A 17,449-nucleotide genomic window follows, 5' to 3' on the forward strand; every position below is an offset into this window, starting at 1 on the left:
TCCCGGCTTGTGCACCTCGACTGCAAAAATGCAACGAAGCAGACACATGGCCTGCGAGAGGCGAAGAGTCTGAAACCGAAACTGGATGCTGTCAGACGAACGCTGCTCCCTATTCTCCTCTTCAAGCGACAATGGAGGACCGTCATGGCTTGCGCGGGAACAGATTGACCTGAGCTTTAAGCGCTCTTGCTCTACACGCTGCTTCTGCGGCCGATCCACCATGATTCAACCGTCCAGAGTGCTGACATATTCACCGCATGCAGATACTATACAGAAGGCTACTGGCCAACGTTATGGCCTGTGGCAGGCAGCAACTACTTCAAAGTCATCGCATGCGCAACCCGCCTTTGGCTCTGCATGTCAGTATCAGAAAAAAACCCGCAACGGTCGATGATGCGCTGGACGATCAAATTCGACTTCTGTTTCTGCATGCTAGGCTTGCTCGCTGCTTCCCATTCGCCCGATCAGAACTGATACTGGTGCTTGATGGGCTGCGAAAGTCGAGCAATTCGTATTCATTTACAGCACGCGCGTTGCTAATTGCGTTCTTCTTCTCGCCAACAAAACTTGACAGTTATGGAGAATATGCTTGGAGAAGGAATTTGACTTCTACCTCTGCATGGCCTGGGCTTTCTCGCTGCTCGTCTGGTAACGCGATCAAAAACCAAATTCACCAGTACTCATGGCCTGTGAGAGACTGAATTCAAACGTCCTGCACTACATGTGCAGTGTGCTTGTCTCTGAGGTCCCATGATCAAAAAGGATTTGGTATCACTGCATGTGCTGGGAGAGACGAGAAAGTGAGTGATGCTTCCTTCATGCGTGTTGCGGCTTGTCTTTCGACTGACAAAATCAAACATTATACACCACCAATGATGCACCGGGGGAGGTGAGAAGTTTGAGGTCACTCTACATGCACGAGGTGGTTTGTCTTCTATCTTGCACGACTAAAATGGTCTATCGATCAATCTATGAGGGAACAGGTGGGATTGAATTCAACAACCACAACGTATTTCTCACATCTCGCACAACGAAAAAGAGCCAACTTTGGAAACATGTGCTGTGAGTGCGGCTTTGGCCTCTCATCTGGCATGCGGCATGGTCCGTCTTCCGCGTCCAGCTATCAGAAAGGTGGATGGATGGGATCATGTGCTGGTAGAGGGGTTCAATTTCTACCTCTGTGCGACTCGTGCTCCATCCTACACGACCAAAAGGTACGCAGAAGCACAGCATGTGCTTGGGGAGAGGTAATTTGATGTTTGCCTCTGCATGTGCGACTACATGGCTTTCACTGGTGCTACATGTGCCGTGACAAGATCTCTGTCAAATCAGTCACCATGCGCGGCGTGACTCGTCCTGAATTGAACCACCAAAAGAGTGGAAACCCAGAGTAATGTGCCGGGAGAACTGCAATTCGACCTTTACCTCTCCATGCTCGAGCCCGCCTGTTCGATAGGCGTACTAAAATCCTGTGTGGACGATGGCATGGTCTCCAAGAAGCGAAGATCATTAGACGACGTTGTGTATGTGTCCTGTCGGATGCTTCTGCATACACGACTCAAATGGATAGTTCTTCGGTTCATGTGTGAGGACAAGACATTCGATAGTACCTCTCGACTTGCCCGACGAAAAAAGCTGCCTGCTCCGGACGATATGCTGCGGGACAAAAAGATATGATTCTACCTCTGCTAATCTGGACTTGCTCCTGATTTGATGTGCGGAACGAAACACAACCGATCCCGAATCATGACTCGTGAGAAGAGAAGTATAAAGACGATACTGATGAGATTATGGGCAGAGTGCTCTGTCTTTCTGCTTACACTGAAATGCAAGTCGGAAAATATGTCGAGAGGTAGATCTGGCCGTTTACCTTTACGAATCGACTAAAAAGTACAACTGGCATTACTATGTGCTGGGTGATACGAAATGTATCTCTCTCTGTCACATGTCCTGGGCTGCGCGATTGCTCGCCGGCTAGCATTACTTATAACTATGTTGCTGACAGCTTATGCCTTGGGATTCGAGAATCGAAAGGCGTATGCACTTGCGCGGCCTGGCTTCTTTACCACTTACAACGCCCAAAGACGGATATCCAAGCTCGATGTGCTAGCAGAAGCAGTGTTGTCATTACCTTTCGATGCGTCCAAGAACTGTGGAAGGTTGCACATGGGCGATACTGCTTGTGCTGTCTTTAGCGCATGTAATGTTCTAAAAGTTCATGAAGACATTGGATGTGCCGGGAGGAGTAATCCAGAGTTACTCTCCTGAATACCACATTCATTCGGCTGCATCAAAATATGGAAGTCATGTTTCTCTCACGTCCTGACTGAATTTTGGCCTATTGTTACTGTAGGAGCAGGACTGCTTGCGCTTCTGTTCACGTGGTCTAGAAACAACGAACTCTACTGCCCATATGACGGGAAACCGAGGAGCTTAACTTCCACCTCTGGATTTGGGCCTACTCGTCGCATACTTGGGGGCTTGACAAAAGGTCCTCCAGTGTTACTTCATGCTGTGCTTGGAGAATGGACTGCGGGCATTGCAAGAGCAAGTCCATTTGGTCTTCTGACAAGATATTTCTGATGGCTTGAAATGCTACTGTTCATGGGCCGAGAAGAGAAGTGCTCAGCTCCTCATTATGCATATGCAAACCTGCTCACCGCAAATTCCTATTCGCATTCGCCATGAACAACATCTTGGTTGTGTCTCACGTGGATGTTCGAAAAGAGGGTCCGCTTGTTCGGTTCTCATATAGACTTCGGCAAGCTTGGAATATCCAGGTTGATATACACAGCCTGCTCGTCGCACTTGTGGTAGCCTTGCCAGAACCGATCAGAAAGTCAAAGATCTTCGTGTGACATAGTGAGATAGGGCCTTTTTAGGACGAGCGGAACTTGCGCTCTACTGTAACAGTTCAAGAATCTTTCTTTATTGATGTGCGAGAGTGACGGTAGATGTGGTGATGTTTCATGTTCTAATGATGCGTGCAGCCTCGGTAAAACTTGCCCGCTGATGCGCACAGGCGTTAGGCGCCCCACGTGACCAGCACGTGACTAGTGTTCCGTGGTTCTTTCCCAGGCCTCATGGAAACTCAAAGGCGACGTCACCATGCCTTACAACGCGACATCCCTCACATTCCTCCGCGGCCTGTTGGCTCCCACCTTTCAAACCTTGGAACGAGGCTGATTTGAGATACGGGTTGCTTCAGCCTATCGAATGCTCGCCTCACCCTGTCAGGCTACCATACGCGCGCGCCATGTCACAGCCTTACGCTCTCAATAATCATCTCTTAAACAACGGCTACACTCGTCGAGCTATAGGAACGGATCAACGGTACAAATTGTCTAGAGAAGATGAGGGCGTTCCTCACAAGTGGGTAGCTAAAGCGCAGCTCACCAAGAACTACTCTGATCGTATCGCGATGTCCAAGACGAGGCCACGGACGCGTTGTTCGTGTACACGCCCACCTGGTGGGGGCTCGGCTGTGGTCAATTGGGGCTGAGTTTCGCTCCATGTGGTCCGCCTATCTAAGGCCACACGCGCCTCTTTTTCTCTATGCCTCTGCCTTCTACTAACATATGGATCCCTTGAGTGTTACTGCCTCCATTGTCGGTATCCTGGCCGCAGCAAGCAAAGTGGGAGAGCTTCTCCATGGCACGATAACGACCGCTAAAGATGCGCCCCGCGTTCTCGTGTCGCTCGCATGCGAAGTGCAAGAAGTTCGGGCCGCATTATCCTCACTGCAGAACCTCCTTACGGATCTCTCGTTAACGCAATCGCATCGCGCCGCTTTGATTCAGATAGATCAGTTGATCGTTACGCTCACAGATTCCGTACTTACCTTTTCCGAACTAGAGACTGCTATCGCGCCTTTCATTGCGCTGCAAGGATCGAAAGTGCCACTTAGAGCACGACTGAAATGGGTCTGGGCTGAGGATAGCTGCAATAAGATCGTGGACCGGCTGCAAAGGCACAAGTCGACAATAAGTTTGATGCTCAACATTCTCCAATGGTAAATTGCACATACACTATTGTATTTCATTGCTGATGAGTTTCGCAGTGCCTCAGATGCCGATGCCAACCGATCGCAATCGTCTTTGGAATCGATGATCGAAAGACTGCTCCAAGACAACCAGCGACTAGGCAAGCGACTGCGCAATCTTGAAGACACATTCGATGCCATGAGTATTGTAACAAGGGACATGGACAATAGCAGCCTCGCACCCGAAGCAGACAACGCAACGATAACTTCGTCGCGACCTTCCGCAAGTAATCGTGTCTCGATTCTCGAAGCGGTCAAAGTACGCTTCGCATTTGACGAGGATTTGCAATCATCACGCGTGTATCGCACGATGCAGAACAGGAATTGCGACCATTCTATGGTCAGTTCTGTGATCCGCACGCAGACTTGGTCAATATTTTCGGGTCTATCGCTTGCAGATATCTCAGTCATATCCGTTATTGCTCTACCGCTATATCCTGAGGATGTCCGAGGCCACTCGGAATATTACCAATTCGGCCAAACAGAGTCTGCTGAGATCACAGCAACTTGGACACATGCTCAGGTCATCGTGGAGGCAGGCACTTCTGGTGAAAACAAGAAGACTCTCCCTGGACATAAGGAGTCAAGCTCGATGGTATCAACTCCTACCAGTTTGTATCCTTTAGTACTTCCAGAGATTCCTATGACTGTTCTCGAACTGGATCCGCCATTCGAGCTAGAGAACGAGGAGCAAGGCTCCACCCCAGTGAAGTCACCCGGCGTACATGATAAAACTCTGCAACGCTTGGAAGGACCTCCCAATCATTCGCTAGGCATCCCCGAGGAGGATGCATCATCGAGCAAGGCTACGGGAACAGAAGCTGGTTTGTCTGGAGAATCCCTCTCACCATCTGGCGATGCACGTGACGCGTTGCTTGACGACGGCTACGAATCGCTTCCCGATGGAGATTATTACTGCAAAGGTTGCGGGGAAATCCTCGAAGAGGGTAAAGCTTACGAGTTAGGTGAGTAAACTACCCTAGGTGTTTATGCCCCAACCGCAGCTAACGAACGCGCAGTGGGCAACCGTTGGCACCTGGATTGTTTCCGGTGCAACACGTGCGGCGAACTCCTTGGTGATGATGCAAATCTACTCCTGATTGGGGACGGCACGTTGGTCTGCAACAAGTGCACCTATGATTGCAGTCATTGTGGCAATAGAATAGAGGATCTGGCAATTGTCACCGGTGACCAGGCCTATTGCGCAAACTGTTTCAGATGTCGGAATTGCAAATGCAAGATAGAGAACCTAAAGTATGCGCGGACGAGTCAAGGCATATTCTGTATGAGCTGTCACGAACTGTTGATGGCACGGCGACGCAAGAAAGAGAAAGAGAGAATGAAAGAGCTACCGCCCGTACCAGAGCTGATGCCCGCAGAACTAGAGGAAATTGAGAGGAACGATGTTGCAAGTTGGATATAGCACAAGCCGTATCAAGGGGAAATGTTATTTATGCTAAACAGACGTTGTCAATATCACATTGTTCTTCGAACCAAGGATTCTTCAAACCTTTGCTCTCAATTAGTCTGAACTCATAATGACTTCAATCTTAATCTACGGCGCTTACTTCTGCGACTCCTCAATCCCATTCTTACGTCTCAATATAATAAATCTCTCTCTGTTTGCCTCTACGGGCTCAAACCCTTTCGCCCACCAAAAAAAAAAAAAGCACAAAAAAATAAACCCCTCTACAAAAAAAAAAATAGCAAAAGAAACGAGCAGCCAATCATGCGAACCCGTCCAGAAACCACCCATGCTAATAGCACTTTGATAGCAGTTTGCTGATTGTGGGGATCGAACACGCGCCCTCAGGTTGGCCTGGTAAGAGATGGTTAACCCGGGGCGGGGCAGGTAGTCAGACTAACTGCGCTCGCCAGTGGGCCATCTCAGCAGACGCCAAGCTGGGGGTGGGTGTTCGATGAGATATTGAGGATAAAGAGGGGTTATGTAGTGGGTGAAATGAGAGGGGCGAGGTGAGAGACGGCGGGTTGTGTTGGGGGTGAGAGGTGAGAGACGCCGGGTTTGTTGTGGGTGAGAAGTGAAGGCAGGTGCGGAACGCGATCGTGAAGCGGAGCTGTGCAAACACGCAGACGGTTGCAAGTTGATGCTGGGGACTCGAGGATGGCTAGATGCAGGAGTAGAGCTTGACGACTTCGTGGAGGACGGTGTTTTCGCCTGCAGGACGGTCGCGTTGTTTGCGCCGCAGCGTTAAGAACCTGGCATTAAATTGCATCTTGCGACAGAGCTCAAGAGATCCAGTTCTGCTTTTACTTGAGCCGTAGAGATTCAACGAGCTCCACGCCGGAAATGTGAGGATGAGAGGTCCCTTCCGCATCTGGTGTCCCGGTGAGGCTACCTCGTTAGAAACGCCGTACGACGGAAGGGACAATATCGTAAAGGTGAGCAGCTGAATGGAAAACCACCATGTGGAAAAGGGACCGGGAAGTACGTTCCTTGCACAGGCGTCCCATACGTGGGATCTCGTTTTGAAAAGGGATCGCTGTTGGTGGCATTCTACAGGAAATCGTGAGAGGCCCCCCTCATGGGCCGTATTGCTACAGATATTAGAAGACATATGCGAGGCATGTTGTCACAACAACACCCTGCTTGGGCAATTCAAGTGCTACTAGCAACCTACTGGGCGGCGAAACTCAGGAGGGCGACATCTGGAGGCATGCCTCTTCCTGGCACGCTAATGATCAGGTAAGGCCTTCGAAGTTCTAGAGTTGGACATTCATCTGCCTTGACGACCACAGTACGGTTTAAAGGCATATGGCACCCCAAGAAGCAAGTCGTGTTTGCCTTAGTCCGGCGCGTATCTGTCGCTGTGCGCACGGCCGAACATGTGCTTAGCCGTCTCGCACGAACGAGATGAATCGAGAAAGAGACGATGGTGTTGATACGAAACGATTGGGGCCAGCAGCCCGCAAAGATGTAGTGTGTTGGTCTAGATAAGGTATGGAGTGTGTTCCGAGATCCTTCACAGAGGTTTGCAGCGCCAAGCCACTAGAGCCGATTTGTCGAGCCTTCCAAGGTTGTCACCTACCCACGTGCCGCCCATGCCACCTTCCTCCCCGCAATAATTTCCATCACCACTGACATTGTGATCATCGTCTTTGAGATTTTCCTGGAAAACCCTGCTGTATCGTCCATGAAGCACGACATCCCTACATCGGTGCAGGCCCATTGGTCACCTGAGCATGGTCGCATGCTTTTACGAAACACTCCTTGACAAAGTCATCGCGGTGGTCGTGTCGGAAGATACATGCCGTGTGCACAAACACTCCGGAACGCAAATGACATCACTTGAGCCCTAGCTAACTGCTTCAAAGCATCGTGATGCCCTGGAGGGTCGGCTTTACATTCGCGATCTTCCTGTCCCAGAATACAGCCATGACCTCCTGTATCTTAACACACAGGCAGGTCAGGAAACCAAGGCTCATCTAATTCAAGAGCCAAGGATCACTGTCGACAGCTCAATGGCTGCAGTTTTTGCGACGGCTATTCGGCCGCCACCTTTCGGCAATATCAGCACTACCGGCAGAGCAGCTCGTGTGACCAATCTCGGATGCATAGATGACTAGAGCAGGGCCCAGTTATACTGAGGTTGGGGAAGCGCGCAAAACCAGACCAGATGCGGGGAAAGTTATGAGTATATTGCGATGCACTCTACAGATCTGAACGCTGGTTGGACGGAGAAGCTTCGAAGTAACGGTCCATCAGCATGGCTATTGACGACCAGTGCGGCATGTTCTAAGAGCTGGAGAACGTTTTGAGAGCGGAGAAAACATATAACTCTTTGACTAGCCAGCGCCTCGACTGACACTGGCTGTGTTCATTGAAGCATCGTTCTACAATGATGAAGTGGCTTTCTTTTGCCCTCGCCTTCGCGGCGCCCTCCTGGGCTTACATACGATTCGGATGCGCAACCCTCTCAGTGCAGCGTCTGGATCCCGTTGTCGAGGTATGTTAAACTCGAACTCTTGTCTACATGACGACGTTGCTGATCCTTCCAGCCAGGAAGCATTCCATCGGCTCACCTGCACCAGGCAAGCTGCCCAGGAACCTGTTTTGATCAAACACTCATAGTATTTACAACATAGATTGTGGGAGGAAATGCTTTCAATGCCACCATGAACGGTGACGTCGGTGCGAGGGCCACGTGCACGACTTGCTCATTCTCCGAAGATTTCAGGTAAGCTATTACTCATGATAGCGTGGAAGCAGCTCCTGACCGTCTCCAGCAACTACTGGACTGCTGTTTTGTATTTCAAGGCCAGGAACGGCACTTACAAGCGCGTACCGCAGTACCCCAATGCTCTCTTGGGCTCGTTGACTGGAGGCATGACCATTTATTACCTTCAACAAGACTTCAACTCGAACGGCAAGACCAAGATTACTTCTTTCAAGCCTGTAAGGAATTTCATCCTGATGCTTTATTGATTACTGACGAGAATCAGGGCTTCCGTATGACCGTTGGTAGCCCGACAACTGCCTCAGGAAGCAACCCAGGTCTGCGATATACCTGCCTGAAGGATATAATGACTCGAGGTAGCGAGACAAACGACTTTCCTAAGCAGCCATGCGCTGCTGGCATTATGGCGATCCACCACTTCCCCTCATGTTGGGATGGAAAAAACCTCGATAGTGAGTTCATCCCAAGGCACGTGAGACGCGCACTCACCTCCGTAGGCCCCAATCATCAAGACCACATGTACAACACTGTCAAAGGTGCGTTCCAGAACGCAGGTGCCTGTCCGTCCACGCACCCTGTCCGAATGCCGCAGCTCGCCTTCGAGACCATGTGGAACACCACGGCCTTCAACGACAAATCCATCTGGCCAGCCGACGGCTCTCAGCCTTTCGTGTGGAGTTTCGACGATCGCCGCGGCTACGGGACACACGGCGACTACATGTTCGGTTGGAAGGGCGATGCGCTGCAGAAAGCTATGGACTCGACGAGCTTGGTCAGCAACAACCTGAAGACGCAGAGCGTTGCGGAAGCCAACAAGTGCACCATCAAGAACACTGTGAACGACGACCTCGATGGGTGTAAGTTATCTGTCTATTGCTGCGTTGGAAGTCAGCTCACACGTGCCAGGGCTCGAACACCTTCCAGGCGCTATGCCAATGTGAGGAGTAGACATTGCAGTATTTGCGGGCATTTGGTTGTTCCTTGTTGTTCAAAGGCTTTCTTCTCGTACTTTGGGTCTCTTCACAAACCTCTAGCTCTTGAGTCATACCAGTCGTTAACGCTGCTTCGAAGCGCTGTCTTTACACTTCTACACTTCAGGTTCTTCGGTCGTACAGCTGTTTGCCTCAATTCTAATCCTTCGCATTACCCAGCCCTCCTCCAAGGAACTTGGCTTGCCAGCGTCTAGATAAGACTTTTCTATTCATGGTGCCTGACACAAGGGGCGGGAGCGGACCTGTCGCGCACGCCGCCTTCGCGTGCCCTCCGCTCCGCTGTGCTAAGATGCTTTTAAGCTCCGTGCCCGCAGGGGAGTGCGCTGCTTCAACAACGATTGATCGCCACGGAAATTGAGCTCCTGCAGGGAATATATAATGCTCAACATTGGGCAGTGCGTATGATAAGCAGAATGCACGACCTTCCGGCTTGGGTACTGCCAAGCCCAAATGCTCGCAGGGCGCTTCTTCGTTCGCCGACAACATATTATTCTGCCTCGTGCATGTGATTGGGCTGGATGATGCGTAGCTGCGATCGTTTGGGTATGTTGGCAGCTGGACGTCCACCTGAAAGATTCTTCGCTCAAAGGATGGTGCTTTTGGCTTGCTTGCAGAAGCAATGATTGAGGATTGATGGAGTAGAAGTCACCCGAGCATTGCATTGTGAAGCCAGGATGTTGTGGTGATGACCATGGGCGGGCGCCAGCCAATTTGAGGTCGCGGACTGCTTCCGCATCCCCGTTGAAGCATTCACATTCACGTCACTCTCCCATCTCCAGCCCACCTTTGCCATCCCGCCGCATCAAGTACCTGCTGCTGCGCATCTTCTTCGATGGATACCGACGCGTGTACTGTATTGCCAAGAGTGGCATTTGTGAGGCTCTGCTCTGCGATCGTCGGGCGCAGCCTCAAGAATTGCGATAAGCAGGAGAGGACCCACCGCACAACACAACGACATTCTCAGCCTCAAGCTACTGCGTCGGAAGGGCAGGAAAGGGGCACTTGATATCTCAATTCAGGATTTGGAATTTAAGTCACGCCCAGTTGGGCACCAATGATGGCAGTCGCACGGGAGCCGTTTCTGGAACGTGTGCAGAAGCTTCGATGCACGATCGGGCGAAGGACGAATAAGCTTTATGCTCGACACTGCGGAAATGTCTTCCCTGTAACGATATGAGTCCTCAACATTTTCAACATTTCCAGTTTTTACAGGGCGGCAACCTTGAGATCGACCTTGGCGCTTCAACTCAATGTACCAAGCCCATGCTGCAAGGGTGGCTGAACCACCATTGCTCTGCACAATGTCGTCGTCGACCAACAAACCCTTGATCGCCAAGCCAAATTCCGCGCTGAGTTGGTATGGGCCATGTGGGGGTCCTCCTGCGCGTGTTTTACGTGGGATGCTTGGCGTTCACCACGACACAAGCGGCTCTTTAGGGCGTTTCGATGCCGGTTTCAAGCTCCTCCCAGCCGCAGGCACCCGTCTTGAGCCAAATCGCCTAGGCGTCTATCTCCCGCCCTTAGACCCACGTTGGCCTAGATTTGCTATCGGGTCATTTCGGACTATGTTCACGACGAAAATGCGGCGAAGACGCGCAGACTCCGACAGAGTGCCATGTTTTACAGAGGGATGAACCCTGGCGCACACAACCCTCCCGCTTCCCCTGCGGCACACCAAAAACGTTTCTCGACGCGTCGCCGGCCGGTCAATTTCTTATCCACGAATTATATGCCGAAGTGACACCATCTTGTGCATCGCACAACTCGTCAGAATTCACGTCATCCCGTGGATCGTCTCTGATTTTGAGGTATCACCAGGAGACTAACAAAGGGCGGATACCATGGTATTTGAATCGACACTGTTGCACAGCTTGGTATAGGAGCACAGTTAAAATAGCGACGGACATCATTTCCCTTTTCGCAACAATGAAGCTCATAACGAATGTGATATCCACGGTGTGCTTACCCACGTACCTAGGGACCCGACGTCAAAACGCCTTGGCAGCCACGGAGCGGAGCCGCCCTAAACCACGTTTGCTCGTTAGAAGCGCCCACGACAAAAACGCTATGGCACTTTTCACATGCATTCTGATACAAGCCCTGATCTGAAGCTTCGCAGTGGGTACGAAGACCAGCGTCCAAGTAACACCTCACCTCCGCCAAGGCAGAGGAGATTCCATTCCACCCCTACAACGGGTTGTTGCCCAGGCGCTCCACTACACAGTAAACACTATTCCAGACAGAAGCGCCAATCGATGCCCGCTGTGAAACGGCGTGGAGGAGGGTTGAATGGGTCGGATGGGTCGAACCGTGCTTTATAGCTTGGGCTTCTTGTCTATCAGTACTTCGCCCCCCGCTGTTGTGCTTGCCCATTCCCTTCCCAACGGCCCGGCGCTGAACTAATTTTCATTTCCCTACTCCTTTCTCTTTCTTTATTACCGGCGTTCTTGCTCCTTTCGCTTCGGTGCAGGACACCTTCCGGCTTCCAGCAATGGATCCTCGATATCAACCAGCCGATCTTTCATTCGAAAGTAGCAGCAACTTCAACCCTAATATTATCAGCTCCGACTCCGGTCCTAACCACGGTCGAAACCTCTCAGGTCAAACCACACGAACGAACACATGGGTGCAGACGCCTGGAGGCCCATACCCTATGGATCAAAATTCGAACTTCCAGAACTTCGGTCCCAACCCACAGCAAGACTATTTCCAAAGACCAGTCAACGGCACCGGTTACCCAGAAGATGTGAAAGGCAAAGACCCTTACAAAAACCCGACATACGTGACCGAGCGCTCAGTACAGCCTACTCCTAATGAGACACCACGAGATTCGATTGACCTCGAGAAGGAGAAGCCAGCAGCAGAACCTCACGATCCTCACAAGAAAGACCCCAACCAGCCGTGGATGGCGTTCGGTCCGCGACTGAAGCACTTCACGTGGGCATGGTACACGTTGACGATGGCTACTGGCGGTATCTCAACACTTATCGCTGTTCAACCGCATCGCTTCCCGGGCCTGATCACTATCGGTGCCATCTTCTACATCACCAATCTGATCTTCTTCGCGATCCTAGGTGCTTGCATGGTCCTTCGATTCACCAAGTTCCCAGGTACATTCAAGGAATCTGTCACCCACGAGCGGGAGGCACTCTTCTTGGGTCCATTCTTCCTATCCATCGCAACGATTATCACTGGCACGCAGAAGTACGTCGTCGAATCATATGAGGCAGACCATCCGATGCGAGGATGGATTGTCACCAGCATGGCTATCGCTTTCTGGGTGTATGTCTTTATGACGTTCTGCCTCGCTGTCTTCCAGTACTCATTCCTGTTTGCGAAGCACACGTACCTGCTCACAAAGTTCATGCCATCCTGGCTGCTTCCCATCTTCCCTATCATGCTTGGTGGCACCATTGCGGCTGTCATTGCGAAAGATCAACCGGTCGGCTCACGAATGCCAATTATCGCCGCTGGCTTGGGCTGTCAAGGCTTGGGGTTCACAATGAGCGTCATCATGTACGCGCATTACATCGGCCGTTTGATGCAAGTCGGCTACCCCAACCGGGAGCACAGAGGTGCCATGTTCATTGGCGTTGGGCCACCTTCTTTCACGGCATTGGCTTTCATTGGCATGGCTAATGCCCTCGACGATGACTTCGATCTGCAGGGAGACGGGCTGATCGATACGAAAGTGCTACGGACGTTGGCTTTGGTATCGGCACTCTTCCTGTGGGTACTGGCTATGTGGTTCTTCATGATTGCTTTGATCGCCGTGAGTCATGTTATCTTTGTTCTGCGAAAACATTCACTGATAAGTCTACTAGGTTCTCCATTCACGTCCTGAATACTTCCATCTCGGCTGGTGGGCCATGGTGTTCCCGAACTCCGGCTTCATCATTGCAACCATCAACATCGGCAACAGCTTAAAAGACGAGGTCATACTGTACGTTGCGAACGGCTTGACGATTGCCATCCTCTGCATGTGGGCCTTTGTGCTCTATTCCAATATACGAGCGGTCGTGGTTCAGGACATCATGTACCCCGGCCGCGATGAGGACGTCGAGGACTAGATCCGAAGACCAGCCAAGCGCGCGCACTACCAGCGCGACATACGTCAACATAGAACTTAACCACACAACGGCTCTCCAAAGAAGATTCATCACAAGATTTCTTTACCATTCAACACTACGCTCGTTCTACGCGCCATCTCCTCGCTCACTTCACTTCTCCGCCCTTTTCCTGTACGTTCTAGCATCAGTCTTCCAACGATGCTTTGGCCAATGTATCGTACAAGCAAAAGATGATCCGCTCATATCTGCATTCATTCCCATCCTGTATTTCCGTTTTTGTAATTGCATAGCGATGGCGCTTGGGGGAAGGGCAACTTTGCATTACCCGGCTTATAGATTCTAGATTTTTTGATACCACGTAATTTAGATAGCTCAAGTTTCAATATATGTCACATGCGGATTGCCCCCCTCATGGTTGCGTGCATATCTAGATTGCCAGAATCACGATGACAGTGCTTAGGTGAGATCGCGATACTATACTATCAGAATCTCTTGGGGGAATTACAGAGTTCCGCAAGCGCGACGGAAGGGATCGAGCATCGGGAGCGGGCAGGCTTGCCAACGTCGCGACAACAGTGCTTAGGTGGCATTGCGACGTTAGACAGGAATCTGTCTTGCGTTATCACTTGGGGGGACAGACTGGAAGCGCGAGGAGGGGAGGGATCAAACACCCGGAACGGAGTCTCCGACCGCACCTACCCTTCCGTAACGGTTTCATGTCGATCATATGTACTATTCTCGTCAAGAGGAAGGCCGTTTGGACGGTGGGGGCCCAAGAGTCTTGACCGTTTTGGTTGTGTGCTTTGGGAGTGGCGACGAGTTGCGATAAGGTACCTAGGTATCTTTGGCCAAGTCTTCCGGTGCAATGGGTCTGCGTGGGAGGAGTAGGTCTGCATTGCTTTGCGACTTGATGTATGCTCCATGTGCGTGGGCGGATTATTGGGATCCGAAGGGGTGGTGGGGAGGGTACAAGGGATGGTGGCTGATAGGAGGACTTGGAGGACATCGAACAGAGAGAGGTTCGAGATACAACCCTTGCTCAGAGATATACATGGACCAGCATCAAGAGATCTCCGTTGACCTCAATCACTCTCATTGTACTCTTTCCATCGTCATCTGTGTCTTAATCGGGCGCGATAAGCCGGAAATAACCTACCTTCCCGTTTCGCCAACTTCCAGTAGCCATACCATCGGGTCGCCACATAGTCTCGGATGTCTATGTCCCGCATACTCACTTTTTGTCTGACCGCACCACTAGCTCTCGGGAGATGCTGCTCCATTTCCCGAATTTATCCGAGACAAAAGTCGACATGAGAGTATCAGAGGCGTACCGGGAGCGGAATTAACTGCTCTGACATGTGCGATCACCGGTACGAAGGTTTGTTCCCGCGCGAGAAGTGACGGCGGTAGGTAATTGCATCGTGGGAAAGCTTCTCGAATCTTGGGGAGTCTGTTGTTCTGGAATGGCGCATTTCTTTGGAATGAGTGGTATCTGCTCGTTTAGAGCAGATCCGATATGCCACGGAAAAATACCAGCTAATTCGCAGTTTTGATCAGCGTAAGAAGCATTGTGATATGCACACGGCGAAGGTAAATTTGGGTAGCCACAGCAAAATATACCAAGAGACGAGTACAAGTGCGCATTCTGATTTAGAGATCGCGTTGACGGTGCGCTGTTCTCGGAATGAAGGTACCGATTCCCATAAATGGCCTATCCTGCGCTACAATTTCTTGTGAATTATCACAGACTCTTCGGTTGATCAAAGAAGTACGTGGGCTTCCGAGTCTATACTGACGGATTAAGACGTTGAATACGTTACGCTTATAAGCTGTGTAGCGCCGGACTCGTATTATATCACGAACTGCATTACCTCGAATAGACTTCAACAGCGTTCTTGTTGATCAAATCCATCCCTTCCTTCCTATAAGTATCTCTCTCAGCATGACTCGTCACGTTCGCCTCGAACACAAAATCCTGTGGGTCGCGAACATTATATTTCGGCCATCGCGGAATCTTCTTGCTTCTCCCCTCCCAAGTATTTGGGTCTAGGTCATATATGAAGCTGGCCCAGGTTGAGCTCATGAAGTACGCCAGGTCAATGTAGTTCTGTCCTAACCCTGTGAACGGCTTGATATCAGGCCTAGATCCCACGCCTTCGATGTTTCGGAACACGAACGGGATCTCTTTGAAGTGGCTGACGCGCAGTTCAGGAGCGAACACTTTCTGATCGGCGTTGAAGCGGAATTTGTAAGTAAGCAGCCCGTGAGAGGCCCAGGTATGGGCAGTCTTTCTTGCCGGTGCGATAAACACGTAGTCACCACTGTACGTCGCGACGCGTCGGAACTGATATCCAAATTGAGGTGCTGGTCGCTGGGCTCCGAGGCTTTGGATGACGTTAACGCGCAAGTCGTCGGGATAAGCCTTCAGTAAATCCTTCCTGTAAGATTCGGGAAGAGCGGACAGGCTGGCCTCGAACTGATCAGTTGTATTGATTCCATACGTGCCGAAAGAGGCGCCCTCATCGCTATTGGCGCCAATTATGATGGGTACTTTAGTAAACTGCCCGCGGCCGAGTTGTGCACTGCCGTAATCTTGAACGAAGTCACCGTCTGTCACTACTCCAAACCCAGCTGTTGATGAGAGGTTCCCGTTCATGGTCGCATTCAGTGAGCTGAATGGAACCGCTCGCAGGCACTCGAGGCGGTCAGTAGACGAGGCGCATCCAACTTGAGAGACGATCTGGTCGAAAGCCGCTTGGGTCTTGTTTGCACCGCCTTGAGCGCCATAGAGAATTGGACCGCCGGATTGCATGATTGCGGCGCGGTAGATATGGTCGTCGCGACCACCATAAGCGGTAAGCTGTCTTTGTCAGTGAACTTCTCACTTGCCCAACATTCAGCCAGCTTACTTGGATGCCAACGCTAGCGGCCCCAGCAGACTCTCCCCAAATCGTTACCTTCTTTGGATCACCTCCAAAGGCCCCGATATTCTCTTGAACCCAATGCAGGGCAAGTCGCTGGTCTCTAAGACCGATGTTCAGCGATCCATCTTGGGCAAGCTCATTCGAGCTAGCAAAACCCCACAGACTGAGTCGGTAGTTGATGGACACAGCTATGATAGGTTTCCCTATCGCGACAGACTGGTCGACAATAAAAGAAGCATTATATCGCTGGTCTGGCCCCCCGCCATTCTGGAAGCCACCACCATGAATCCAAAAGCCCACAGGAAGCTTTTTGCCCTTGTACCCAGCCGGTCGTACGACGTTCAGGCAAAGGCAATCTTCAGACGTTTCGTAGAAGGTTTGGTCAAGCTGGAATCTTAGCCATAGTAACTGTACAGAATGTAGGGGACAAAACATACACCATAGCCGACACAAAGCTTTGAGAATTCCTTCGCCTCTCTCACGTCGCTCCAGCTTGTGTTCAGCGACCTGGCTTGCCGAAACCGGAGATCATTAACGGGCGGCTGAGCATAAGGTATTCCTAGAAAGTATTCCTGGTTATATGTCTTCGCGTAGACTCCTTCTAGAGTACCATTCTTTACACGAGCCGTAGGTGAATTCCTAACCGTCGATGGTGACACAATTGTTGTCAGGTAAAGCAGACCCACGATGAGATTCCACATTTCCACGACGCGAGCGCAGAAGCTGGGACCAAACATCAACGCGCACAGTCGCGCGGACTTATATTCGATCATTGTTTGGCCTCGGCAACTGGACGAGGGACGTCTCTTCGCTGAAAATCCTGCCCTAGTACAGCTGGGTTGTCATTTTCCGTGAGGGGTGGCGGCAGCGGTCAAGCATACAGCATGCCGAACCTTGATGGTAGACTGTATGCGGATGGCGTTCGGAGAGACGCAGCGTAAACGGCATCGCGAGTATCGCGTCAATGTCCCAGAGAAGTTCGCGATTGGTTGCGCGTGTCAAGCCTGACTCGCGTACGGTAACTTCGGCCGACGTAAGAGGCGTTGATGAGAACATCAATGTGGGGTCCCCACGGGGCTTTGAGAACCGCCCATTGTGGTCGGCCGATATAACGAATGCGGATCGGTCGTTCCAGGTCCACTCTGGGGTATGGACCCGGTGCCTCGGAGCCAATTACAGATCGCTTTTGGCTGCTATGCAGCTGTCGAGGATACCTAGGTACCTA

At 51.2% G+C, this 17,449-nt stretch overlaps 4 protein-coding genes across 4 annotated transcripts; 3 read left to right on the top strand and 1 right to left on the bottom strand.

The window, feature by feature from the left end:
* Window positions 1-3,919: 3,919 nt before the first annotated feature.
* Window positions 3,920-5,015, top strand: N0V89_012055 (uncharacterized protein; the record flags this gene model as incomplete). The annotated part of the gene is made up of 2 exons (XM_056220780.1): window positions 3,920-3,923; window positions 4,069-5,015. The coding sequence occupies 2 exons, from the start codon at window positions 3,920-3,922 to the stop codon at window positions 5,013-5,015; spliced, it is 951 nt and encodes a 316-aa protein (XP_056066083.1).
* Window positions 5,016-8,176: 3,161 nt separating this feature from the next.
* Window positions 8,177-8,486, top strand: N0V89_012056 (uncharacterized protein; the record flags this gene model as incomplete). The annotated part of the gene is made up of 2 exons (XM_056220781.1): window positions 8,177-8,183; window positions 8,260-8,486. The coding sequence occupies 2 exons, from the start codon at window positions 8,177-8,179 to the stop codon at window positions 8,484-8,486; spliced, it is 234 nt and encodes a 77-aa protein (XP_056066084.1).
* Window positions 8,487-11,721: 3,235 nt separating this feature from the next.
* On the top strand, window positions 11,722-13,300 carry N0V89_012057 (uncharacterized protein; the record flags this gene model as incomplete). The annotated part of the gene is made up of 2 exons (XM_056220782.1): window positions 11,722-13,002; window positions 13,055-13,300. The coding sequence occupies 2 exons, from the start codon at window positions 11,722-11,724 to the stop codon at window positions 13,298-13,300; spliced, it is 1,527 nt and encodes a 508-aa protein (XP_056066085.1).
* A 1,867-nt stretch (window positions 13,301-15,167) lies between these two features.
* On the bottom strand, window positions 15,168-16,666 carry N0V89_012058 (uncharacterized protein; the record flags this gene model as incomplete). Its single annotated transcript, XM_056220783.1, has 2 exons — window positions 15,168-16,164; window positions 16,662-16,666. 2 exons carry the CDS (start codon window positions 16,664-16,666, stop codon window positions 15,168-15,170), a joined length of 1,002 nt encoding a protein of 333 aa, XP_056066086.1.
* Window positions 16,667-17,449: the final 783 nt, after the last annotated feature.

This window comes from Didymosphaeria variabile (genome assembly GCF_027946475.1).
Source record: "Didymosphaeria variabile strain IMI 356815 chromosome Unknown scaffold_9, whole genome shotgun sequence".
Classification (NCBI taxonomy): Eukaryota; Fungi; Ascomycota; class Dothideomycetes; order Pleosporales; family Didymosphaeriaceae; genus Didymosphaeria; species Didymosphaeria variabile.